At 39.7% G+C, this 27500-nt stretch overlaps 3 protein-coding genes across 3 annotated transcripts in view; all 3 read left to right on the forward strand.

Moving 5' to 3' along the window:
• The first annotated feature begins 136 nt into the window (after positions 1 to 136).
• On the forward strand, positions 137 to 4888 carry LOC140943700 (monocarboxylate transporter 12-like). The gene is made up of 4 exons (XM_073392811.1): positions 137 to 494; positions 1872 to 2464; positions 3325 to 3697; positions 4609 to 4888. The coding sequence occupies exons 1-4, from the start codon at positions 290 to 292 to the stop codon at positions 4830 to 4832; spliced, it is 1395 nt and encodes a 464-aa protein (XP_073248912.1). The 5' UTR covers positions 137 to 289; the 3' UTR covers positions 4833 to 4888.
• A 4514-nt stretch (positions 4889 to 9402) lies between these two features.
• On the forward strand, positions 9403 to 14702 carry LOC140943701 (monocarboxylate transporter 10-like). Its single transcript, XM_073392812.1, has 4 exons — positions 9403 to 9617; positions 11644 to 12236; positions 12700 to 13072; positions 13553 to 14702. Exons 1-4 carry the CDS (start codon positions 9413 to 9415, stop codon positions 13774 to 13776), a joined length of 1395 nt encoding a protein of 464 aa, XP_073248913.1. The 5' UTR covers positions 9403 to 9412; the 3' UTR covers positions 13777 to 14702.
• A 3782-nt stretch (positions 14703 to 18484) lies between these two features.
• LOC140944605 (uncharacterized) overlaps positions 18485 to 27500 on the forward strand; it is a 9501-nt gene continuing 485 nt past the window's right edge. The window contains exons 1-6 of the mRNA XM_073393725.1: positions 18485 to 19064; positions 19373 to 19745; positions 20296 to 20570; positions 22956 to 23301; positions 24652 to 25241; positions 26457 to 26826. Of these exons, the coding sequence (XP_073249826.1) occupies positions 18498 to 19064; positions 19373 to 19745; positions 20296 to 20570; positions 22956 to 23301; positions 24652 to 25241; positions 26457 to 26826 (2521 nt within the window). The 5' untranslated portion in view covers positions 18485 to 18497. The remainder of the gene's footprint in view (positions 19065 to 19372; positions 19746 to 20295; positions 20571 to 22955; positions 23302 to 24651; positions 25242 to 26456; positions 26827 to 27500) is intronic.

The raw sequence follows: 27500 nt of genomic DNA on the forward strand, positions 1-27500 counted from the left end.
AAAGCCACTTGTGTTTTGGACACTGATCTTCTTTTGCACGTACCCATTCCGCTCAGACTGTGCCCGTAATCAAGTGTTGCGATAGCCGATAAATTGTTAGTAAGTAATTATCTTTGCCCGTACAATACTTATTGGAACGAAAGGTCAAAAATGTGGCGGAAAACAGGATGGTCAGTTAATCATCATCAATCATATGTGATCAGCCAAAATGAAATTTGAATTTGCTAACGGTGACTGTGTTGCCATAATCACGTTCTTTTGTCGAGAGTAAAAATCGCACGCCACACACATGTGTGTTCAAAAAAACGCCAGCGAGATACTTGGAAAACTATGCTGGTTTTTCCGAGGCAAACATCACTCAGACTGTCGTTGGTCTTGGGTTGTGTGTATCTCCTCAGCGATTTGCGGTGCTATTAACACCGGATTTGTTCTTAGTTTCGGCGTACTATTCCCTGAATTGATGGAACATTTTGATGAGTCAAGGGAAAAAACTGGTGAGTAATATGTTTTTATTCTTTAGAACACATAAAAATAATATCCTTAAGTTCTCATGAACACGTTACATTAACATGAATTACGAGACAGTCAAAACAAAAACGAAACGGAAAAAAGAGATAAGATTGTGTAATCGATTGATTGTGTTGCCGAACCCGCAGATATTTGCGACAAATCTCTTCGACCATGAATTTTTGAACCATTGCAATGCTCCATTCATTTCAATCAGTAATTTCCACCAGATTTCTAGATTTTACCATCAACACGTCTTAAGGTAAACGTGAAATAAATAAGGGTATGTTGAGCGTGATATGTGTGTTAGATAACAAGTTGTCAGTCAGACGTCCAAGAGACTGGATATAAAATTAGGTAGAAATTAGTCTTTTTCTTTCGATTCAGCGCTAGAGTTTTAATTGCGACTAGTGAGTTTTGAATTGCCGTATTCTACGTCGAGTTCGATGAGTGCTTTGTGGAATACTGTCTTAAAGAGTGAGAACACGTTACGACAGACATGCGATCGGTGACATAAAAAGAAATCGGCTTGGACGCACTAGTTGCAATAACATTGTCAAGGAAGAAGGGGAAAAAGAGCCCACTCGATCTGATTTGATGTGGTAGTAAATAAGCTATTTAAAAAAAAAAGAAGAGATGAAAACGATACACGAAAACAGTGATCGACCGAAAGGATCGAGGGTACTTTAACCGAACAGTAATACTATTAGTATTAGTGGAATACCTTGATCTGATATTTTTCTTATTCATCGACTGTTTCTCAGTTAACAATAATTTCATCCTTGTAATTTATTCATTTAATTCTAACCCAATCTATTATTCAAAGTGGTTTCCGTTCGTCTCTAACTTGCACTTGACTCTGCTTATCCGAGGTCATGCATCTTCCTTGTGTTCTTTGTTAACGGACAAAATGAGATGATCAGACACGTGCAGTACATGCCCAAAGGCTAATTTCCCATTGCTACATCATTCGCGTTTGGTATGGTGGCCCACAACTGTCACGGCAAAACCAAAAACCTCACAGCAAAAACAAAATACCTCACGGCAAAACCAAAAACCTCACGGCAAAAACAAAATAATACACACAATTCTAACTACAAGAGAAATAATTAGACTCATTTTACAACGTCCCTAGATGAATTTATATTGGTCCTCCTTTAAAACCACGTGGGTGTTTGTTAGGGTGACCTCGTCAATTTCCTTTTACCGACGTGTAAATCACTGAGCGATTTGCAGTCACGGATTTATGGTTTTATCATCAAACATGAGGAAATTGTTGAAGGTCTTCTAAGCTGTGCCGATATAACGTCATCCGTAAACAAGATTTTCAATCATCCTTAAAATAACGTCAACTTTCTTTTCAGCTGGCCTCGGTTCGCTAACCTTGGGCATGGCATGGTTGGCCAGTCCGCTGCCTGGCTATCTCTGCGATCGTTTTGGCTGTCGTATCACAAACTTTCTGGGAGCAACGTTGTGCATGACCGGTTTGGTGGTATCGTCATTTGCTAAGAGCCTCACTCACATGTACTTCACCCAAGGCCTGATAATTGGCTTAGGAATATGTTTTATCTACAACTCCTGCTATCTTGTAATCGCACAGTACTTTAAAAAGAGGTTGTCCATGGCAACTGGTATTGTAGCTTTAGGGGAAAGCACTGGCGTCTTTTTCACAGGTCCATTGCTTCAATTTCTTTTGGATTCATTTGGATGGAGAGGCACTTACAGGATCATGGTCGTGGCTTTCGCCCTTGTCTGCCTCCTGGGCTTGACTTACAACCCAAACATACAGTTTCAAGAAACAACGGGTCACAATATAGAAAACAAAAATGAGAACCAAGACAATGAGAGAAACAGCATTTCTCTTTACTGCAGCGTGTGGAAAATTCCTACTTTCGTTGTGGTTACCATTTCTTTTATGGTTACAGCATTTGCGATATACATTCCATTAATATATCTGGTAAGTCTTTTTTACATAATAATTGGAGTTAAAAAACATTCATAGGGTGGTACAATGGGGTAATTGTCGCCCAAAGCCTCACTGATTTTTTCTGCGACGAGCTCTATCAGATGATTAGTAGGATCAGTTTAGAATCACATTTACTGCAAACTGCCAACTGACGCGTTGGACGCTGTTCGAGCAAATCACACGAAGTAGAGAATGTAAAAAGAGTCTTCTTTTACTTTTTCGTCTTCACTTCTTAAATTTTCCTTACAGCATTCTGCTGCTCAAAGCTTGCTACTACTAATCACTGCTCCTCCTTACCGTGTACACCGTAATTTTTAGGGAGTTATTATAACTCCAAAAATGGAGTAAAGATTTTAGATACAGGACAATCCCTTTTGGGGGGTTACTTTAACTCTTAATTTAACTCCGAATTTGGCGTCATTTTCACTCCTGAAAAAAAAGTTCTTTTTACTTCCAGTCTGGAGTTAAAATAACTCCGAAATGGGGTTACTTTTACTCCTTACATGGGTTGTTTCTAAAGTTTAGGTACAGGATAACTCCTTTTTTGAGGGTATTTTAACTCCTCAGGGGTCACTTTTACTCCTAAAAAAGAGTTCTTTAAACTCCTTTTTGGAGAATTTTTTGGAATAACTCCCCAAAGAATAACTCCACTGTAAGGAGTTAATTTAGCCCCACTAGCCACACTTGAAAATTACTGTGTAACAAGCCGTATTCGTAACTTTGCTCCCTTGTTCGATTTCTGATACGTCAACAACTCGCGATCGTGGGTAAATACCATACCGTAAACGTGCACCTTCCATGAAGTAGTTTATAATACTGAATATACTTAATTGGTTTGATTCTTTTTATAGGTGAAGTATTCAGAGGATAATGGAATAAGTGCCCAGGCTGCTTCTCGCTTATTTATTTTTATTGGCCTTGCTTCATCCCTTGCAAGGATCATAACAGGAAAGTTGTGCAACAACAAGAAAGTAAATTCCATCTTTACTTATCAGGCATCCATGCTATTGGCTGCTCTTTCCGTATTTTTGCTTCAGCTTGCTGCCACAAAATACTGGTTGTTAATAGTCTTCAGCTTTATCTATGGCTTCAGTGATGGAATTTTCATGACATCAGCTGTGTATACTCAGCTAACATGCGTGGACGCTAAAAGGGTAACAGCGTCCTTCTGTACTAGCAACGTACTTTATTCAATAGCTGCAGCTGCTGGTAGCCCCATTGCTGGTGAGTAAATATCTGTAATGAGTCTTTTTGGCTTGTATGTCCTCTTTCCCCCAATTCAGGTGACCTGATGTTCTCAAGGGAATCTGAACTTATGTCTTTTTAAGCCTCGAGCAAATGGACGCAACATTGTTGGCCAACAACTCCCAACAATAACTACCAACAATATTTCGTCCTTTTGTACAGGGCTTTAGTTCTCTGTTCATGATCATAATTATGCTCGTTGACAGGACGAAATTTGAAATAAACGGGAATGTGGGGTAACATCACATGGTCTGAAAAAGGAAAACAAAGCATTCGAAACAGTCTAATGTAATGATCTAAATAGTTGCCTGCTACGATTAATGTCTTGTCAGACTGTTGTTCAACGGACCCTATTCAATAGGCGACTATGAGCCTCACGAGGTCCCAGGGTGATCCCTTAGTAACAGGTGCGGGGTACGGGATGCTCGTCAGAAAACCCTACAAACAAAAACCCTAAACGAGACTTTTTGACCCCTAAAAAAGGCAAAAGTATTAAAAACTGGCAACCAATTCGTGCAACCAGCTACGAGCTGTAGTGATTTAATTATTGCGCGAAAGACAGTACACGGCGTTTGTATATATTTCCCTCCACATTCTCCTGAGTAATACCTTTCCGTTCTAGCAATTTACACCCTTCTAGCTGGCGAGAAGAGGAGCCTCTTCGTCTCTTTTATAAGGGTGTACCCCGGAAAGCTAATGACATTTGTTTTGCTCGCTTACATACTCTTCCCGAGATATTGGCGTAATTAAAACATATATCACAAAATCCCAAAAATAGGCGCTTCCATTTACAGCCAAATGCATAATAAGGTTCCCAATATAATACGCCCTCAGATTAATTTACCTAATTTGTGGCAAAAGCAACTCTGATTGCCATTTCTTTTGAACAGGTTTAATAGTGGACAACACAGGAAGTTATGTTTACTCATTTTACATGACTGGTGGTGTTCTTCTCGTCGCATTTCTTGTTCCAATGGTTTTGATTCCTATCAATCATAGAAGTATCAGAGTTCTTCCTCAGAACCACGTCAATAACGATAAACAAATGGTTACAGAAGGAACGGAAGGGATTAAGACTCAGGGTCAAACCCATCAAGAAGAAATCCCTATCTAGAAGTTCTTTTGGATCGCTGTTATGTGTGCCTAAAAAGCACCAAGCGAAATTTAGTTATGAGCTGAAGAGTCAAGAAGGAAGATGGGGTTCTCATGCATCACATTGATATTTTCTACATTATTTTTTAAAATCCTCACGATTGTGTGATCCTCAAATATATTTGTGTTTTCCTATCACGAAATATTGTACCAAAGCTTTTTTTGGTTTGTCTGTACCTCAGTCCCAACCGATAATCCTTCCAACCTCAGAAAGAACTCTACTTGCATACTGAAAACGTTTTTTTTTTCAAGTAAGGTCTAAATGGTTCTACTGTCTGCGTTCTGTTTGTTTGTTTTTTATTGTCATTATTTCTTTTTTCTTGATGACTTTTTATTTTTATGATTTCTTTGTTGCATAAAATACTGTTAATATTTATGCTTTATTCTGGGTGCGGTTAACGTATCTGGACCTAATAGCGTAAAATTCCGAAAATAAGCCCCGAGGCTTATAATTTTCGAAGGCCCTTTTTGAGGAGCTTATTTTTGGAGGAGCTTATATTCGGAGGGGCTTATGTACGGAGGGAAATTTCTGTTTAAAAATCGATTAGGATAGCATTATTATTGGTAGGAAATTTACCGTTTTTCTTTGTTTTACTTTGTACTTGAGGGCAATTTCGAAGTACAAGCCCCCCCAGGGGGTTTATATTTGGAGGGGTGATTTAACGGAGGGTTTTTTGCGTTACGAGTTCAATGGAGAACAATATTCCATTCCCATTGTTTTATTTTTGTGGTAAGTGACCAATCAACAGTTTTGAAATAAAGTGTTGACAGGCTAAACACGACTCGTAAAATGTGACCCTATAGTTACCGTTTTCCTTCTTTCTTTCCCTTCGTTAAGGCTATGCAGTGCACGGAGAATTCTAAAATCTGACTAAATTAATCTTACTTTTGAAGCTCTTAGTCAAACATTTATTAGAGGTCATAAAGCTTTCCCAGTGTTTCATGCAGATCGAGTAATTATCGGGTTACCCTGAGATCAAGGTCAACTTTCCAGAATTTGGAAAGTCCAATGTGATTGGCTAAGCTTGGAAAAGGAGTGTTGTTCTCGGTTGAGCAGGCGTTTGTGGGGATGGGGGACGAAATACGAGCTTCCCTTAAAAACGCCTGCGTGGGAGGCCAGCCTAAAGCTATTGGGTATAGTGTGAACACAGCCCAAAAGTTGTAGATCAGTGACCATCCGAGTCCGTCCGGTTATGTACGGCATTACAAAGTATCTTTCCCGTAAGAATCCCAGAAAAGTGAACCCAATAAAAAGAAAAAAAAAAAAATGAAACACTTTAAAACCAGTTAGGATAAAAAATCTTCCATCTTCGAAGTAACACTACTAGCCCTAGCCCTAAGGTTAGGGTTAGGGCTAGCTCCTCAGAAAACTACTAACGTAAAGAATCTGAAAACAAGTGCAAAAGCCGCGTATCATCGACCACTTCTAGGGAAAAATATTTAAAGCTGGTTAAAATAAGAAATATTCGAGACTCGAAGTAACTCGAACCCTAACCCAACTGCTACGGTTAGGGTTCGGGTAAGCTCCTCAGCAAGCGATTAGCGTTGGGAATCTGAAACCAAGTCAAAAGATACGTATCGTCAAAGAATTCTAGATAAATCTTTAAAACTAGTAAGGATGAAAAATCTTCGGTCTTCAAAGTAACCCTAATATAATTTTTTCTGCTATTTTTAGAGCTTCCAATCGTCATCTTGTAGCAGTAAAAGAAATAAAACTGAAATCAAATTTTAATTCAAATCTCGCACTAACCCTGGGTTATCTTAACCCAGCTTTGAACAACTCGGCCCAATTAAAATTAGTATGCAGGAAGTCCTCGTTACTCATTAATATCTAGTTAATATAACACCGCGGTAAAAGGTACTGCGCATGAGCGAAAAATTTAATATCCGGTCACTTTCATAAAAATGAAATTTCTGAAATTATGGGATTTGTCAGCATATTCTGAAAGAACAATGTCCAAGGAGGCCTACTTGCCAAAAATGAGCATTTCTCTGAGATCGTAGCCCAGTTATAATCAGAAAACTCCATACAAACCCTTCTAATTTGTTTTTGGGTCGACCCCCCAAAAAATTTTTATGCCGTTTTCTCTTCTCTCTCCCCTCCCCTCCCCCGCTCTTTGACTCGACCCATTTCTTCCTCTCTTTTGGAGTTTCAACATGGCATTTTCGCGAGCAAATAAAATTCCCGTGGCCGAAGAGAATGCCTGCACTGCAGGCTAGAACTAGCCAGGAGCTGCAGGACCTTGGTCCGTTCCATATTTTTTTTCAAACGGGGAGAAACAAAAATTTGCAAAAGATGGGCGGGATTGGCAAACTCTTCAGGGATGACTGCGACCACGACTTACCGTATCTTTCGGTACGGAAAGATCTTGGCCGGGAAACTAGACAAGCCTAAAGCGTACTTTTATTCAAGAAAATGCATATTTTATTTCTTATTAATTCGTGTACAAGGTTTTTCTTTGGTTGAAAACTTCGATAATACCAGACTGCGCGGCTCGGCTGTGTCTCAGGCGGGACTTTGACTGGAGTGTGACTGAAAAAGTGACCGGAAATACTCAACCCGCCGCAAGCGTAGAAGTTTTGCCTGGTGTTAGTTAATATACTCCCCAAAAGGGGGTAGACTTTCTAATAAACACTAAAATAAGGCTTACTTAAACAGGATTGTCTCTATTCCGCGAAATACTCATTAACACATTTTTGCAGCGATAAAGAATCCACGCTTTCTGGAACTTTCTGAAGTCACATTTCACGTTGAAAATTGTGTTCATGCGAAATTTGGAGGAGGGGGTTTTCAAGCTGTACTCACACAGCTACCTCTTGTAATTGTTTGCCATGAGTTCATCATTTGGCGGTTAACCATTTACGGTCCTGCGATGGACTGAAATGTCGGTGCAGTATGTCATGTCAAGCCAAGTCGGTTATTAAGTAACTCGTGTAAAGCCAACAAATAGTTATATATAACCGACATGTGCTTACGTGGTGCTTTGCTTTCTTGAGGTTGACATGAATTACTTACAGACTAGGCTCTGTGAACTTAAGAATAGCTAAGGGGCTCCTGTCTTTCGATTTTAGTTGACAATACTCTCATTCGTAGTAGTTTCTATACTGTTTACAGTCCGTCTGATATTTCAGACGTCTCCTCGAGTCGAAAGAGGAGTTTGCGACTCGTGGAGACGGCTGAAATTCAAGCTACAGTAGTTACAGTCCCCTCTTTTTTCCCGCCTGGTCGAGGATGGCGATCGCCGCTGTGATTTAATTTGGGCATCCCCTGTGACGTTGCATTTTTTTTTCCACTCTGTGTGCTGAAACGCTGTTCCTCCCCCCTATATTTCGAGCCCAAGCCTAATTTTTCGAAGACACTTAAAGGTCTGCTTATGCGACTTGTTATTTTTGAAAACACTATTTTTCAGTTAAATTCACTGAATATTACAGTATCCGTTTGTCACGTGTCCGGGTCAAAGGCGAATAGAAAGGAAAGGAACCGTCCGTCTTTGTTTGTTTGTTTTTTTTGTCCCACCTTACTAAATATATCATCATCTCGGAGCACTTTGTTCCGTCGTGTCAGTGTCCTGCTATCTGGGGTCCGAAACGGGCATAGGAAGTCTGTGTGGATCTGCATGATCACGGGAATCACAACAGCCCCTCCCGTAAAAGGTGTAGTTCCACACACACACACACACACGCGTTAGCAAACCATTCGAATTAGCACCTACTTCACTGTCGCCAGTTTAGTTATCAGAGGATACCTAAATCACTTTGACAGCGGCGATCGCAATCTTCAACTTGGAGGAGGAAAATAGGGGGCTGTGATCTAGCTTGAATTTCAGCCATCTCCTCAAGTCGCAAACTTCACTTGCGACTCGGGAGACGGATACAATTAAGGCTAACTGATAACAGTCAGAAACTGCCACTGCGCTACCACTACCACTGCAACTGATTTACGGCGAATGTGAATCTTATCTACTAAAGTCCAAAGCGACGAGCCCCTAAGCTCTTCTTACGGTCGCAAAGCCGTAAATGAATAACCGTTAAACCGCATGGCAAACATTTACCAGGGGTGGCTGTGTGAGAAAAGCTTGAAAACCCCCCTCCTCGCGACCCATTTTAATATAGTTTGAATTTAGAAGCAAACCTTCACTAATTACTGTCATTTCCATGGACCCTCGCCCCACAAATTATTTGCGACAAAATATTGTTTTCTCATACCCGGAGATGATACGAGTTTCTTTTTCTTTATTTCTTTCTCTTTCGGTTTTTTGTTATTTTACGTTATTATTAATTTGTATAAAAAATTATTTTATTATTATTATTATTATTATTATATTATTATTATTATTATTATTATTATTATTTTTTTTTTTTTTATTAAAAAACTTTCAACTGCTAAAAACAAAAATTATTTATTATTATTATTAATATATGTATATATATATATATTTTTTTTCATGAAAATAATTTCTATTTTTTCATGTTCCGGAATGTTCCGGAATGTTCCATGTTCCGGGTTTTATCGACGCCAAAAATAGCAAGCCACACACATGAATGTATGTTCAAAAACACGCTAGCGAGATGCTTGGAAAACTATGCTGGTTTTTCCGAGGCAAACATCACCCAGATAGTCGTTGGTCGTGGGTTGTGTGTATCTCCTCAGCGGTTTGCGGTGCTATTAACACCGGCTTTGTTCTTAGTTTCGGCGTACTATTCCCTGAACTGATGGCACATTTCGACGAGACAACCGAAACAACTGGTGAGTATATTACGTTACACGTATTCCAATTACACTGAAATATGAAAATAATAATATCCTTTCTCATGTTAAGAAGAATTATGAGGTTCACAGTCAAAACAAAAAACGAAAGCAAAAAGAAATAAGATTGTGTACTCGATTGATTGTATCGCGGAACCCGCATATATTTGTGACAAACCTCTTCGACCGTGAATTTTGAATAACTGCAATGCTGCAATCATTTCATGCAGTAATTTCCACCAGATTTCTAGATTTTACCATCAACGCGTCCTAAGGTAAACGTGAAATCAATAAGGGTATGTTGAGCGCTATATGTGTGTTCGAAAACGAGTCGTCGGTCAGACGTCCAAGAGACTGGGTATAAATTTAGGTAGAACCGAAATTAGTTTTTAATTTTTCTTTCGATTCAGCGCTAGAGTTTTTATCGCGACTAGTGGGCTTTGCCCTATCGTACGTAGAGTTCGATGAGTGGTGTGTGGAATACTGTCTTAAAGAGTGAGAACACGTTAACAACAGACATGCGATCGGTGACATAAAAGGAATCGCACTAGGACGCACTAGTTGCAATAACATTGTCAAGGACGAAGGGGAAAAAGAACCCAGTCCATCTGATTTAATGTGGTAGTAAATAAGTTATTTGTGTCTGATCATCTCATGCCGGTTTTGGCGGTTAACAAAGAACGCAAGGAAGATGCATGACCTCAGACAAGCAGAGTCAAGTGCAAGTTAGAGACAAACGGAAACCACATTGAAAAAATGCATTATGTTAAAATGAAATGAATAAATTACAAGGATGAAATTACTGGTAACTGAGAAACAGTCAATGAATAAGGAATATATTAGATCAAAGTATTCCACTAATACCAATACTATTGCTGTTCGGTTAAAGTACACTCGACCCTTTCGGTCGTATCGTTTTAATTTTTTTTTTTTCTAAAATAACTTATTTACTACCATTACTACTATTTTTTCCCTTTCGTCCTTGACAATGTTATTGCAACTAGTGCGTCCCAGCAGATTTCCTTTCATGTCACCGATCGCCTGTTTCTGATCATTCACTCCATTCTCGGAGCGTTTTTGTTACCCTGCGTTTTTGTAAACTTACGCCCATGAAAAAACCGTCTTCACGACAAGCTGCCCTTGAGTCTTTGAGGATGTTATTTCTCAGACACTTCCGGTGAAATTTGGTGGTAGGTTGCTATAAAAATGTGACATCATCAGAGCCTGACCGAGGCCAGGCCATATTCAGGCCAAGATGCCAGATTTCGCAATTTTGCGTAAAATTTCCTCAGTATCGGATTTAAGATTGTACTAAACAGTGTCGCGAAATGTACCATGCTCAGCGGCGGTCTGCACCACTTGATGAAGGATAAGTTTGTACTTGTAAAGATGCCATTAAATGTCCACATACAAGATGAAGTTAAATTAGACGAACTGCTTTACATATCTTCTTTATTCTGTGTGAAAGATATAGAGGATATTACACGGTGGCGAGAAGATATGAATTTTATGTTCGAGTGGCAAGAACAATATCTTGCCACGAGAACATAAAATTCATATCTTCGAGGCAACGTGTAATGTTCTTTTTATTATATGGAGAAACCAATTCAACAAAAGCAAAAGGCGGGAATCGTGACGTCATTGAACGATACGACACTCACAAAGGTGACATACGGAAAATACGCCACTCGGGTCCCGGATGAAGTGGCGTATGGAATCTACGAGTGGTTTAGTTCCCAGTAAAACACTCTCCTCCATATAATAAAGAATAATATGCACAATTCTAACTACAAGAGAAATAATTAGACTCATTTTACAACGTCCTTAGATAAAGTTATTTTGGCCCTCCTTTAAAACCACGTGGGTGTTTGCTAGGATGACCTCGTCGATTTCCTGAGCGATTTGCAGTCATATATTTATGGTTTTATGATCATCAAACATGAGGAAATTGAAGAAGGTCTTCTAAGCTGTGCCGATATGACGTCATCCGTAAACAAGATTTTTTGATCATCAACTTTCTTTTCAGCTGGCCTCGGTTCGCTAACCTTGGGCATGGCATGGTTTGCCAGTCCGCTGCCTGGCTATCTCTGTGATCGTTTTGGCTGTCGTATCACGAACTTCCTAGGAGCAGCGTTGTGCATGACCGGCTTGGTGGTATCGTCATTTGCTAAGAGCCTCATTCCCATGTACTTCACCCATGGTCTGATAATTGGCTTAGGAATATGTTTTATCTACAACTCCTGCTATCTTGTAATCGCACAGTACTTTAATAAGAGGTTGTCCATGGCAACTGGTATTGTAGCTTTAGGGGAAAGCACTGGCGTCTTTTTCACAGGTCCGTTGCTTCAATTTCTTTTGGATTCGTTTGGATGGAGAGGCACTTACAGGATCGTGGTCGTGGCTTTCGCCCTTGTCTGCCTCCTGGGCTTGACTTACAACCCAAACATACAATTGCAGGAAACTAAAGTTCTCGATTTAGCAAAAAATAATGAGGACAATAAAGAAGAAAGAAGTAGCCTTTCTCTTTACTGCAGCGTGTGGAAAATTCCTACTTTCGTTGTGGTTACCATTTCTTTAATGGTTACAGCATTTGCGATATACATTCCATTAATATATCTGGTAAGTCTTTTTTACATAATAATTGGATTTAAAAAACATTCATAGGGTGGTATAATGGGGTAATTGTAGCCCAAAGCCTCACTGATTTTTACTGCGACGAGCTCTATCAGACAATTAATAGGATCAGTTTAGAATCACATTTACTGCAAACTGCCAACTCACACGTTGGGTGCGGTTCGAGCAAATCGCACGAATTGGAGAATGTAAAACGAGTCTTTTTTTACTTTTTCGTCTTCACTTCTTAAATCTTCCTTACATTCTGCTGCTTAAAGTTTTCTACTACTAATCAATACTCCTATTTACCGTGTACGTAACAAGCCGTATTCGTAACTTTGCTCCCTTGTTCGATTTCTGATACGTCAACGACTCGTAGGTAAATACCGTGCCGTAAACGCGCACCTTCCATGAAGTATTTTATACTGAATGACCAATGATATACTGACTGGTTTGATTATTTTTATAGGTGAAGTATTCAGAGGATAATGGAATAAGCGCCCAAGCTGCTTCTCGTTTATTTATTTTTATTGGACTTGCTTCATCTCTTGCAAGGATCATAACAGGAAAGTTGTGCAACATCAAAAAAGTGAATTCCATATTTATTTATCAGGCATCCATGCTATTGGCTGCTCTTTCCGTATTTTTGCTTCATTTTGCTGCCACAAAGTACTGGTTGTTAATCGTCTTCAGCTTTATCTATGGCTTCAGTGATGGAATTTTCATGACATCAGCTGTGTATACTCAGCTGACCTGCGTGGATGCTAAAAGAGTAACAGCGTCCTTCTGTACTAGCAACATGTTTTATTCAATAGCTGCAGCTGCTGGTAGCCCAATTGCTGGTGAGTTAATATCTGTAATGAGCATGAATTGTGCATGAATTGTGCAACGGACCCTATTCAATAGGCGACTATGAAAAGACAAAAGTATTAAAAACTGGCAACCAATTCGCGCAACCAGCAACAAGCTGTAGTGATTTAATTATTGCGCGAGAGACAGTACTCAGCGTTTGTATATATTTCCCTCCAGACTCTCCTGAGTAATACCTTTCCGTTCTAGCAATTTACACCCCTCTAGCCCAGAAGAGGAGCATCTTCGTCTCTTTTATAAGGGTGTACCCGAAAAGCTAATGACATTTTGTTTGCTCGCTCACGTAGTCTTCTCGAGATATTTGCATAATTAAAACATATACCACAAAATTCCAAAAATAGGCGCTTCCATTTATAGCCAAATGCAAAATAAGGTTCCCAATATAATACGCCCTTAGATTAATTTACTTATTTTGTAGTAAGAGCAACTGTGATTGGCCTTTCTTTGAACAGGTATAATAGTGGACAACACAGGAAGTTATGTTTACTCATTTTACATGACTGGTGGTGTTCTTCTGGTCGCATTTCTTATTCCAATGGTTTTGATTCCTATCAATCATAGAAGTATCAGAGTTCTTCCTCAGAGCCACGTCAATGACGATAAACAAATAGTTACACAAGGAACGGAAGGAATTAAGACTCAGGGTCAAACCCATCAAGAAGAAATCCCTATCTAGAAGTTCTTTTGGATCGCAGTTATGGGTGCCTAAAAAGTATCAAGCGAAAATTTAGTTATGAGCTGAAGAGTCGAGTAGAATGGGGTCCCCATGCACCCGATTGATGTTTTCTACATTTCTAAAATCCTTACGATTGCGTGATCCTCAAACAAATTTGTGTGTTTCTATCACCAAATATTGTACCAAAGCCCTTTACCTCAGTCCCAAGGATAATCCTTCAAACCTCAGAAAGAACTCTACTTGTAAATATTGAAAACGGTTTCTTTTAAGGCAGGTCTAAATGTCTCTACATTCTGCTTTCTGGTTGTTTTTTTTTTTATTATTATTCTCCTTTTTCTTTTTTCTTGATGACTTTTTATTTTTATGATTTCTTTGTTGCATAAAATACTCTTAATATTTATGCTTTATTTTGGGTGGGGTTAAAGTGTCTGGACCTCATATTTGACTTCACGTCCATTTGTTCTACGCGGAGAGCTTGTGCCCAAGCAGAAAATCGATAAATAAATGAAGACGTTATGATTGCTGAAAAAGTAATGATCATTTTGTCGCTATAATGTTCACACTAGAAACTGAGGGTAAAGAGATTTAAATTTGCAATGGTTAAACACCAACATCACAACCTACAGTCAGGTCAGTTAAGCTAATCCAGATTAGTTCAAGCGTGTCACTCTCGAACCGTGTGAAGGTAAAAAACACAACGCACCATGAAAGAATCATACAAGCCTGAATTTTTTCTGGAGTTCTATTTCCAGCCCCTTAGGTTGTTCATTCTAAAGGGATGATCATGTTTACTTTCATAATCAAGTATTAATTAACTGTTTGTGAAATAAGCCACTTTCAGCAATTGTGCGGCTGTTTTTTGGCTGTAACGTATATAATTGTGAAATGTAGATAACTGTAAATATGTAATACTTTTCCCTTTTTCTTTCCTTGTTATTACGGTTGTTTAGAATTTTGTAATTAGTTTCCTTTTAATTAGTTCTTTGTAATTAGGGTAATAAATGTCTTGAGTAAAAATAATAATAATAATAATAATAATAATAATAATAATAATAATAATAATTATTATTATTATTATTATTATTATTATTATTATTATTATTATTATAAAAATGTTTACTTTCATAGAAAGATTTCAGTCACAAAATAAGGCTACATGTATATGTATATGATACTATACTGGCTGTGCTTCACTCCGTCATAGAAATCGCGCCGCCACTGGCAAACGTCCTTGTGTGTGAGCCGAAACCCTATCCGGTATAGTTTTCGTGCGGCCCAACAGTAGCCTCCCACGCAGGCGTTTCTGGGGGAGCTCGTATTTTCTCCCTCCCCTCAAACGCCTGCTCAATGGAGAACAATATTTCTTTCCCATTGTTTTATTCGCGTGGTAAGTGACCAGTCAACAGTTTTGAAATAAAGTGTTGACAGGCTAAACACGACATATAAGCTCAGGTGGTGTAAAAATGTGACCCTGTAGTTAACGTTTTCCTTCTTTCCTTCAGGGCCCGTCGCTAAGGCTATGCAGTGCACGGAGTATTCTAAAATCTAACTTAATCTTACTTTTGAAGCTCTGAGTCTAACATTTATTAGAGGTCATAAAGCTTTCCCAGTGTTTCATACAGATCGAGTAATTATCGGGTTACCCTGAGGTCAAGGTCAACTTTCCAGAATTTGGAAAGTACAATGTGATTGGCTAAGCTTGGAAAAGGAATATTGTTCTTGGTTGAGCAGGCGTTTGTGGGGATGGGGGACGAAATACGAGTTCCCCTAAAAACGCCTGCGCATGAGGCCAGCCTAAAGCTATTGGGTATAGTGTGAACACAGCCCAAAAGTTGTAGATCAGTGACCATCCGAGTCCGTCCGGTTATGTACGGCATTACAAAGCATCTTGTAATAACCTCTTCCAGTAAGAATCGCAGAAAAGTGAATCATTAAAAAAAAATAATAAAAAAATAAACACTTTAAAACCGGTTAGGATAAAAAATCTTCCATCTTCGAAGTAACCCTACTAACCCTAGCCCTAGGGTTAGGGTTGGGGATAGCTCCTCAGAAATGTACTTGCGAAAGAATCTGAAAACAAGTGCAAAAGTCGCGTATCATCGACCACTTCTTCGAGCCTCGAAGTAACTTGAACCCTAACCCAACTGCTACGGTTAGGGCTCGGGTAAGCTCCTCAGCAAGCGATTAGCGTTGGGAATCTAAAACCAAGTGCAAAAGATACGTATCGTCAAAAAATTCAAGCTAAACCTTCAAAACTGGTTAGGATAAAAAATCTTGGATCTCTGAAGTAATCCTAAGTTGACCTTAACTTTAACCTTAACCCTAACCCTAGCCCTAGGGTTAGGGCTGGAGTTAGCTCCTGAGAAAACGATTAGCGTTAAAAAAGCATGTGTTTTGGACACTGAGAGACAGTCGGCTCAGACTGCCCACCAGTTATCAGGTGATGTCATAGACGATAGGCAGCCAATCAGAGCGCGAGTTATAATATATTAGAATGTTTTCCCTTTAGTTGGATCCAAATACATTCGACGATATACTTCATGCAAAACTGTGGCGGAAAACATGATGGTCAGTTAACCAATCATCAATTACTATGTAAATACATGAAGACCCTACAACAAGATTTGAATTTGGTTATGCGGACTGTGTTGCCCCATCAAGTATTTTTGTCCAGGTTAAAAATCATACGCCACACACATGGATGTTCAAGAAAACTCTAACGAGATACTTGGAAAACTATGCTGGTTTTTCCGAGGCAAACATCACTCAGACAGTCGTTGGTCGTGGGTCGTGTGCATCTCCTCAGCAATTTGCGGTGCTCTTAACACCGGCTTTGTCCTTAGTTTCGGCGTTCTATTCCCTGCATTAATGGCACATTTCGACGAGACAACGGAAACAACTGGTGAGTATATTACGTTACACGTATTCTAATTACACTGAAATATGACCATCGGCACTGTTGCGTAACGTTCGAAATATATTTGTATACTGTTGACTCCCGATAACTCGAACCTTCAAGGGAAATCGAAAAAAGTTCGAGTTATCGGGAGCTCGAAGAAAATAGCCGAGAGTAAGGTAAAAACAGTTTTTACAGCACGGTGAACATTTTAATCACATTTGGTCGTAGAAATGTCAAGTGATAATTAAAAGATATCTCTAGATTATAAATCAGAACGTAACGTAACAAAACATAGCCTAAATAGAGCATGCCGGTTTTACTGCTTTGAGAAGTAAAGCTGCTTCACGTTCGCCTGTGACAATCCACATCAGCCTCCATTAGTAAACTATACTTCTACAACAAGTTTTAATAGGAAATCCAAAATTCAATGTTTCGGACGACAGTAGACGGCTTTTTTCCCGACTTTTTAAGAAATCAAAACATGGTTCGAGTTATCGAGGGTAAAATTATATAGAAAATGACCTGAGGGGAAACAGAAATTGGTTCGAGTTAGCGGGAGTTCGAGTTATCGAGGGTTCGAGTTACCGAGGGAAAATTACAGTAAATGTATGACGGAAATCCAGGGGAAATCGATTTTGGTTCGAGTTAGCGCGAGGTTCGAGTTAGTGAAGGTTCGAGTTATCGGGAGTCGACTGTAATTGAAAAACGATTGTGTGTTTCTTCTTTACTGTGTACTTCATGGTAGCTCCATTTCGAGCTAATGTATGGCCATTTCAGTTATGGGTTTTATTGAAGCTAGTTTCAAGTTTTCCCTTTAATTCCGTATACTAGAACAAACCGGTTCGAATGAAACCCATCAAATGGCTATTTATCTTAAATCTTCTCGGGAACCACACAGGAGACTGAGAAGAAACACACAGCTTATAATAAGTTAGGTTAGCCGATTTTATTTATATCCTTTCACATTCATAGGCTACAGAAACTATCGTTTATTCTCCTTAAAAATGCGTACTATATTTTGAACGTTACGTAACACCTATGTTCATTCAAAACTTGGGCCACATTTGATGACATGGATTCAGTGCTGTAAAAAAAAAAACAAAAACAAAAACAAACAAACAAACTAGACAGAAATAAGATGATGCTAAAATAGGTTGAACCCTATATGTCTGTAAGAACATATTTTATCAGACTTCAAATTGACTAGGGGTAAATTTACATACTAGAAATTAGTCTTTGTTTTTCCATTCAGCAGGACAGTAGCCTGGTTGATAGCTGCTATTACAGTATTAGGCTTTGTACCTTAATCCTATAATACAATACAGAGAACAAACCTGGGTTCACTAAAAACCATAAAATGGCCAAAAATCGGCTCGGGGACCACACAGGACAGAAGAAACAAATGTAAACTAAAGTGAGGGTATCAAGAGATTGCAGCAGTTTTATTTAAATTGTTAACACATTCGTACTACTAGTTAAACTCGTTTTCTCCCCACAGATCCTTATATTTCTAAGGTTACGCATCAATGCCGATGATCATATTTTAGTCGAGCTGACCGACAGCTTGGTCCAGCTGAAGCTACTCCTTCTTAATACCTTAAAATTGAGGCTTACTCTTCTAAGGAAAACTAGCTAGACTCATTTTACTGTTCCAGCTCTTAAACGCAGTCATAGATTAGTGGTTTTATCATCAAATATGAGGAAATTGAAGGTCTTCTAAGCTGAGAAGATATGAAGACATCTGAAAACAAGATTATTTTAAATCATCTTTACAATAAAGTCAACTTTGTTTTCAGCTGGCCTCGGCTCGCTAACCTTGGGCATGGCATGGTTCGCCAGTCCGCTGCCTGGCTATCTCTGTGATCGTTTTGGTTGTCGTATCACGAACTTCCTGGGAGCAGTGCTGTGCATGATCGGCTTGGTGGTATCGTCATTTGCTAAGAGCCTCACTCACATGTACGTCACCCATGGTCTGATAATTGGCTTAGGAATATGTTTTATCTACAACTCCTGCTATCTTGTAATCGCACAGTACTTTAAAAAGAGGTTGTCCATGGCAACTGGTATTGTAGCCTTAGGGGAAAGTACGGGCGTCTTTTTCACAGGTCCGTTGCTTCAATTTCTTTTGGATTCATTTGGATGGAGAGGCACTTACAGGATCATGGTCGTGGCTTTCGCCCTTGTCTGCCTCCTGGGCTTGACTTACAACCCAAACATACAATTGCAGGAAACTAAAGATCTCGATTTAGCAAGAAATAATGAGGACAATAAAGATGAAAGAAGTAACATTTCTCTTTACTGCAGCGTGTGGAAAATTCCTACTTTCGTGGCAGTTACCACTTCTTTTATGGTGACAGCGTTCGCCATATACATTCCATTAATATATCTGGTAAGTGTTATTACATACCCTTTGGACATGGAAAGAATAAATTTATACTGTGTTGCAATGGAGTAATTGTAGCCCCGCCCCTTAATGATTTTTACACTGACGAGCTCAATGACATAATGGCGAGACCCAATGTTACTGCAAACGGAAAACTTACGACAAATACAGAGCGCTAGGCACACTGATATTCGATTTATCAGGTACGTCATCAACTCCTGCTTAATACGCGCGCAAGTTCTGTAAAGTATTTCACAGTGAACGACCAATGATATCCTAACTGACTATACGGACTGGTTTGATTATTTTTGTAGGTGAAGTTTTCAGAGGATAATGGAATAAGCGCCCAAGCTGCTTCTCGCTTATTTATTTTTATTGGACTTGCTTCATCTCTTGCAAGAATCATAACAGGAAAGTTGTGCAACATCAAAAAAGTAAATTCCATATTTATTTATCAGGCATCCATGCTATTGGCTGCTCTTTCCACACTTTTGCTTCAGTTTGCTGCCACAAAATACTGGTTGTTAATCGTCTTCAGCTTTATCTATGGCTTCAGTGATGGAATTTTCATGACATCAGCTGTGTATACTCAGCTGACCTGCGTGGATGCTAAAAGAGTAACAGCGTCCTTCTGTACTAGCAACGTACTTTATTCAATAGCTGCAGCTGCTGGTAGCCCAATTGCTGGTGAGTTAATATCTGTAATGAGTCTTTTTGGCTTGTATGTTTTGTTTTCGCAATTAAGGTCATGTGATCATTGTGTTCTCGAGGGAATTTGCCATTTATCTTTTCATAAATCCTGCATACATGATCATAATACTCATGGACGTGATGAAATTTAAAACAAACTGGGAATCTGGGGGCAACATTACATGGTTTGAAAAAGGAAGTGAAGTATACGAAAAGGTCTATTACTAACTGTAACGATCTAAATTGTTTTCTGCTACGATTAATGTATTGTGCTGGTGCGCAACATTCCACACGGGTTGAACACAGCCTAAAGGAGGGTGATCCCGTATGGGACGCTCGTCAGGGAAAAAGAAACCCCTAGACGATCATGTTCTGTTCTCGAAATATTTGCGTAAGTCAAAATATATATCACAATATTTTGAAAATAGGTGCTTCTGTTTACAGCCCTTTCGAATGAAGTAAGTCTCTTACTATTAAAATACGCCCTCAGAGAATTTCACTTATTTTGTTGTAAAAGCAGACTCTGATTGCCATTTCTTTTGAACAGGTTTAATAGTGGACAACACAGGAAGTTATGTTTACTCATTCTACATGACTGGTGGTGTTCTTCTGGTCGCATTTCTTATTCCAATGATTTTGATTCCTATCAATCATAGAAGTATCAGAGGTCTTCCTCAGAACCACATCAATGACGATAAACAAATGGTTACAGAAAGATCGAAAGGGGTCGAGACTCAGGGACAAACTTCCTATCACTATAGTAAGGGAGAAATCTCTAAAAAAGGTTCTTTAAGATGTTCTGTGTCACTGCCTAAATGGTACTAAAGCGGTCGATTAGTTACGAGCTGAAAATAATGAAGTAGTCCAGCAGGAAGATGGAGTTCCCGTGCACCTATTAAATAATATTTTTTTACATTTTTGTAATTCTCACGGTTGTGTTTTCCACAAACATGTTCATATGTTCCTATCACGAAATATTGTGCCTTGTGCCAAACCTTTCTTTTGTCTGTTCCTTTGACCAACAATAATCCCTTGAGATCCCTCGATTGGTGGATCCAGATCCACCAATCAGCGTATCGCGACCGTTGTCAGCTCAAAACCCCAACCCTGCCCCACACAGGTTTTTACATCGGTCGCGATACGCTGATTAATGGATTTAGATCGACGCACATACCTAAAATGCCTTTGGTCGAGAATTTTGCACCGATCATGTCGAGAAAGCTGGTCTTGCAACTTCAGGATCGCTTTTCTCGAGAAATTTTGGACGAATTGAGCTCTCACTGTGCGCCGGCCTGGAGACATATCTTACTAGTGGACTGGGAGCCGGTATTTTCGAGGAACGAAATTAAATAGTTTGGCGTCAGTTCCACCTTAAAGTGAACTAGGTCATGCGCCAGCGGCTGATTGCTGCCTGCCTTGTCTCCTTCTTTATCGCCGAGGTCAAATATTCATCTCACAAAATGGCCGGCTTAAAACAGCACGGGGCGGCCAAAAAAAAAACAACAAAAGATCGATGCTCAGATTTCATTCAACAACTGCCCCACTAACAGAGGGCGGTCTGCCTGTGGTCTTTACAGTCTGCTTCTGTTTGTTACTTACATTATTTCTAATTTCTTGATGACCTTTTATTTTTGTGAGTTTATGTTGCATAAAATACTCTTGATATTTATGCTTTGTGTTGGGTGGGTTCAAGGTGTGTCGACCTCGTATGAGACTTTGTTTTCTTTTTTCCTACCTCGAGCACTTAATTGTACTTATCAGGAATCAATAAATTAATAAGCAAATAAATGAAGACGTTATAACTGCTGAAAAAATAATGATCGTTTTTTTGCTATGATATTCACACGGGAAACTGAAAGTAAACTAAATTTTAAACACCAACATCGCAACTTAGAGTCAACATGTATTCTTCAGTCCCAAAATGCAGATGTCTTTGAATTAAAGACCTCTGACTTTATGTACATAAAATTTTCTCCCTAGGTGGAAAAAAAGGAAAACTGAAAGCAACCGCAAACCGAAGGCAACTGTAAAACCAACCACCCCATCGAGACCATCTTCTTCAACACTACTGTTTAAGGCTCCTGGGAGGGGGGGGGAAAGACTCCCTTATAAAGAGGCGGGGATGCTCGTCGGAAATTTTGAATAAAACCCCTACAGGAGACCAATCTGGGCGTGGAGTAACCTTTTTTTGACCCCTAAAAGCGATCATTTTAAACTTTGATTACATGAATCGAGTTAATAAAAGGTCATAAAACAGATTGAAAATATGTAGTTTTTTATATTTCTTCTAGTGCAAGCGTAAGCCCAGAATACTCTAAGCGAGACCAAATCTGAAATTCCTTAAGTGACACGACGACGAGCATCCCCGCCCCTTTCATACGGGAGTCCCCCCTCCGGGATAAGGCTTCGGAGAGGTCTGGTCTGCGTCCCTTAACAAGACGAAATTGGGTCAAAGTCCTCTTCACCATGCCGACACTTTCAATTTCTGTATCGACACGGCCAAGATGGGAGACTGATTTTTCCTAATAACTCAAAAAAGCCCAAAGCCGCACGTGCGACAGAAGACTGAAACCAGAGAGTGGAATTTCTGTTCGAGGAGGGCTCGAAAAAATTAGAGATTCTAGAAAATGAACCTTTCAAATTATTTATCCTAGACTGTTCAGATAGTATTATCCGGCAGCCCAGAAAATCTCGAATTGTAGTTGTGTACTTGGGTAGGGTGGAGGAATAGGCTAGATATATGTTAACAGCATTCAAATCATCCTCACGATGGTGGGAACCTAAATAAATACACTTCAGGTGATTACGAATAGAAAACAGGTGTTGATCATTTTCGGAAGTGATCTTTGGACATGTCGTTCATCACTTCCGAATTGAATTCACTCTATATAAGGGACGGACCGTTAGAAAACTTATCGGGGGTGGGGGGGGGGGGGGGGGGGGGAGGCGAAGTACAAAAAGATATTCGCGCAAGGGAAAATTAAATGAAAAAAAATTCATGCACGCCAATTAACCCTAAAAAATATTCAAGCCATGTCCTAAAAAAATTCATACAAGGAATTTGATAACGAAAAAAAATTCCTGCGTCTCGAAAATTCCCCACCCCCACCATAACTTTTCCAGTGGTCCGTCCTTAATGGCCAGCTATTCAAAACGCATAGTAAATTTATTAATTATTATATATGCCCTTGACCCTTTCACTTTCAGTTGCAACAGAAAGTCAGAGCAACAAGAGTAATTAAGAGAGATTTCTTGCACCACACAGGTACGCAAAAAATACCCTCTGTCTCGCCTCCGTCAAATTCTTCTGGCAAGAGATTTCAGATCAACTGCAAAATGCCAGTATATGAAGAACGAGATCCTGATTGTCACGAGAGACTTGAGAAATTATGGTGGTGTTTGAGAAGCAATCGTAAACAAGACAGTATGTGGTCATGGGTTGTGTGTTTTTCAGCAGCGATTTGCAATGGACTGAACCTTGGCTTTGTTCTTAGCTTCGGTGTTCTGTTCCCTGTATTGCTGGACTATTTCAACGAAACAAAGGAAAGAACTGGTGAGTAGAGACAATCATTTAACCTTTTGCCAGATATGATATCTGGAACACTATGCGATAAGAGCTGGTTCTGCTCAGTTCTTATGGCGGTTCCCCCAGATTCGTTTTTTACTTCTTCCGATCGTGCTGAGCAGACGTAGTATTTATGTTCTTCTTGCTCACGATTTACGAGTCATTTGCTTGCCAAGGAATTTAACCTTAATCCAATAAGACTGTGTGTAATTAAATTAGCTCCCTTGAGTAACTAACATTATTCAGATGTGAAGAAGAAAATTTATCGAGGCAAACTGACTAAGGCTGTGACTACACTACATTTCCGGATGGCTTATCATGTTGACTTAATAAAAATTTTAATATTCAAGCTTGGCCACAGTGCAACGAAGAGTAGTACAGAAACCTACCTGATGGGCTAGAATCCCGGGGGGGGGGGGGGGGGTACTGCCATATATGAGCCATATAGGTATGTGCTGCTGTGAAGCGTATGGTTTTCAAGCAGTTTACTCTAGGATAGGGTACATAAATCAGAGCGTTTGGGTCTAGAATAGGGTATCATTTTTCAGGAAACTGATCTCTTGGTTGAAGATTTTATGTAGACTTGGGATTGTGGTATAAGGTTTTGTTTTGGCTAGACTGTGCAAGTGACCTCAGTAGTTTCTGGAAAACAGCTACTCTAGGATAGGGAGGATTGGAGGAGTTAACTCTAGTATAGGGTAGCAAAATTCAGCTGAACTAGATCTGGTATAGGTTAAGGGGTTTCAGGGTCCCAGCGGCACACCCTCACCCAGAAATTCCTAAAGTACCTCCCGCCCCCGGGGCTAGAATGGCCCGACACAGTTTCGCTCCGTTACGAGGACCGCTTAGAAATCACTGCTCTAACTTATGCGTAAACAGAAGTCCTATTAGATATGGAGTTCGTGTCGGCGCTAAATCTGTGTAGTTTAGGCCTAACATTCAATTCACTCTTTGTTACGTAACAAGGACTCTCTAGTTGCGTAACTGACCGGATTAATTGTTCGTTCTCATTTCGAAAAAAACTCCACAGGTAGCCCAAGCTCGAAATATGAGCATCGGCGAACATTGGCATTGTTGCGTAACATTCGAAATATAAGGATTTGTATGGGAAAAAAAACCGATCGTTTCTGTAACCTACGAAAATGAAAGGATTTCAATGAAAAAACAGCTTAACTTACTTAAAATGTGTGTTACGTCTCTCCTGTGTGGTCCACGGGCCGATTTATGGCCGTTTTATTTATTTATTTATTTATTTTTGAGAATCAGCGAGCTCCTGCGGACGTAACGTCTTTGTAAAACTACGATCTCTTGTTATAACAACATGAATTTTCTTTTCAGCTTTTGTTGGCTCACTAGCTTTGGGCATGACATGGCTTGCCAGTCCGCTGCCTGGCTATCTCTGTGATCGCGTTGGCTGTCGCGTCACAAACTTCATTGGAGGCACCCTGTGCGTGACGGGCTTGGTGCTGACGTCATTTTCTCACAGTCTTAATGTGATGTATTTCACCCACAGCCTGGTATTTGGTTTTGGAGTATGTTTTATCTATAACTGCAGTTATCTAGTGATTGCACAGTACTTTAAAGAAAACTTGTCCATGGCAACGGGCATTGTAGCGTTGGGGGCAAGTGTGGGTGTGCTATTCACAGGTCCATTGCTTCAAGTTCTTTTGGACTTATTTGGATGGAGAGGCACGTACAGAGTGGTGGCTGCATGTTTCACTCTTGTCTGCATTCTGGGTTTAACATACAACCCCAACGTACAAAAAATAACACATACCAAACTTCTTAGCAGCAGTGAGGATCCTGCCAGCGATCAACGAAGTCGCATTTCGCTCTACTGCAGCGTGTGGGCGTTTCCTACTTTTGCTGCATCCGTTGTGTCTTTTATGTTTGGGAGTCTTGGGATGTATATTCCATACATCTATCTGGTTAGTTTTCTGCCTGTTTTTCCTATATTTTAACTCTATTTTACGGCCACCTCGTTGTTGTGACAACCTCATTAAGGCGACCACCTTTTTCTCGTCCCCTACAAAAGTCCAGTCACTCCCACTCTCATATAGCCCGTCGAATGCCTACTACTGCTACTACTACTACCACTACCACTACCACTACCACTACCACTACCATTACCACTACCACTACCACTACCATTACCACTACCACTACCACTACCACTACCACTACCACTACCACTACCACTACCACTACTACTACCACTACTATGATGAGTCCAATTCGGTCTGTAATCATACGAGTAATTAACAACATAGCGGAAGTCTGATTTGTTTGAATTGGGCGACACGAAGTTCTGTTACCAATAAATCATACCACTGCCACTGCCACTGCCACTGCCACTGCTACTACTACTACTACTACTACTACTACTACTACTACTACTACTACTACTACTACTACTACTACTACTACTACTACTACTACTATGATGAGTCCAATTCGGTCTGTAATCATACGAGTAATTAACAACATAGCGGGAGTCTGATTTGTTTAAGACTACAGACTGAATTAGACGACACGAAGTTCTGTTACCAATTAATCATAACTATAAAAAATTGGTGATATTTTAAGCTTTTTTAAAACTTAAAACACAAGAAATTCCAAGTGTTTTTTTTGCTAGCTGTGAAAAAAAGCCATTTAAGTGCGCGCGTGCGATGGCGCGTACTGTCCAATTACAGATATGACGCGTACCGCACTGTCATATTAGTGCTGAAATCAGGACAGTTGATAGCCAATCAGATTTGAGAATTTTTTTATAGTTATGATTAACATTTAAATTTAGCCATTTTTAGGAGCCCATTACCTTGCGTTATTAATTTCCAGTCACTTCATTGGAAGCCCGGGGTAGTTACTACCATATATTGTGTATATATTTTAGCTGATATTTGGGTACCCAATCTAAGGATCACACTGGAAACACGATGCCAAAAAAGGCAAAAATGTTACCCTATTAAAGGATCGAAACCCTCAAAAACCACCCCCTATTGGATGGCACATACCTGTCTAGCCCAAACATGGCAGTTAAACTGCGATTACCCCTGAAATGGTCATTCGTTCATTTAGATTTGTATTCTTGCAGTCCAAATCATCTTCATTATATAGACTAAAAGTGCTGATTATGTTCATAGGTTAAGTATTCCGAGGATAACGGAATAACCGCACAGGCTGCGTCACGCCTGTTTATCTTTATTGGCCTTGCTTCATCCCTCGGAAGGATCATAACAGGAAAGTTGTGCAACAACAAGAAAGTAAATCCGGTTTTTATTCACCAAGCATCCATGCTCTTGGCTTCTCTATCCGCCTTTTTGCTCCAGTTTGCCACCAAATACGGATACTTAATTGTCTTCAGTATTGTATATGGCTTCAGTGATGGAGTTTTTATAGCAAGTCAGTGTTTTATTCTTTTGAGCTGTGTGGATGCAAAAAGAACAACAGCGTCCTTCTGTATCAATAACGTTCTTTATTCATTTACTGCGGCCGCCGGTGGGCCCATTGCTGGTGAGTTAGGTCCTATTCCTTTTATATGAAAATAAGTTTCTATTCTAGTTACTGTAATGCAAATCGTGAAACTCAATGGTTGTGTTCCAGACCGTCGTTTTAGGAAGGCTTCAAGCCACTAGGAAATAGATCCCTAGACTTTCAAAAAAGTCCTTCGTCGGATTTCATATGGCGCGGGACGACCTCTCGCGACTTCGTAGCTCGCGGTCGGCCGCTTCGCGGCCAAACAAGGCTCGCTAAACTCGCCAAGAGGTCGACTTGTAGCAAGTCTAATAGATCCCTTGAGCTAGTATGTTTCGTGTTACCATTTTAGACCACAAAATGCATGCTTACAAGGTAATTTCCTTTTTGTCTTTTTATGAATTCTGCGTACATACGTAGCTGCATAGGACGACCTGAAATAGTTCTTTAGGGTAGTATCATATTGTCTGAAATGGATTTAAAGCAAACTATACAAGCTAATTAACAATTATTCCTCGAGCCCGAATGGGCTCTGAGTCAATAGCCCATTAGGCCGAAGGCCGAATGGGCTATTGACTCAGAGGCCTTGAGGGCCATGAGGGCGAGCGGAATAATTGTTTTAGTAAAATCCAACTAGTTGGTCAAAAATATCGAGAATAAAAAAATTTTAGCTAGTTAAAGCTAGACTTTAATCCTTTTTTGCCGCCAAAAAG

Source organism: Porites lutea, chromosome 7 (assembly GCF_958299795.1).
Source record: "Porites lutea chromosome 7, jaPorLute2.1, whole genome shotgun sequence".
Lineage (NCBI taxonomy): Eukaryota > Metazoa > Cnidaria > Anthozoa > Scleractinia > Poritidae > Porites > Porites lutea.

Excerpts from the sequence above, each read along its gene's own strand:
- LOC140943700 (XM_073392811.1), top strand. The coding sequence starts at position 290 with ATGTGTGTTCAAAAAAACGCCAGCGAGATACTTGGAAAACTATGCTGG. Across the intron at positions 495-1,871 it reads TGAGTCAAGGGAAAAAACTG|CTGGCCTCGGTTCGCTAACC; the intron begins GTGAGTAATATG and ends CTTTCTTTTCAG. Across the intron at positions 3,698-4,608 it reads TGCTGGTAGCCCCATTGCTG|GTTTAATAGTGGACAACACA; the intron begins GTGAGTAAATAT and ends TCTTTTGAACAG.
- LOC140943701 (XM_073392812.1), top strand. The coding sequence starts at position 9,413 with ATGTATGTTCAAAAACACGCTAGCGAGATGCTTGGAAAACTATGCTGG. Across the intron at positions 9,618-11,643 it reads CGAGACAACCGAAACAACTG|CTGGCCTCGGTTCGCTAACC; the intron begins GTGAGTATATTA and ends CTTTCTTTTCAG. Across the intron at positions 13,073-13,552 it reads TGCTGGTAGCCCAATTGCTG|GTATAATAGTGGACAACACA; the intron begins GTGAGTTAATAT and ends TTCTTTGAACAG.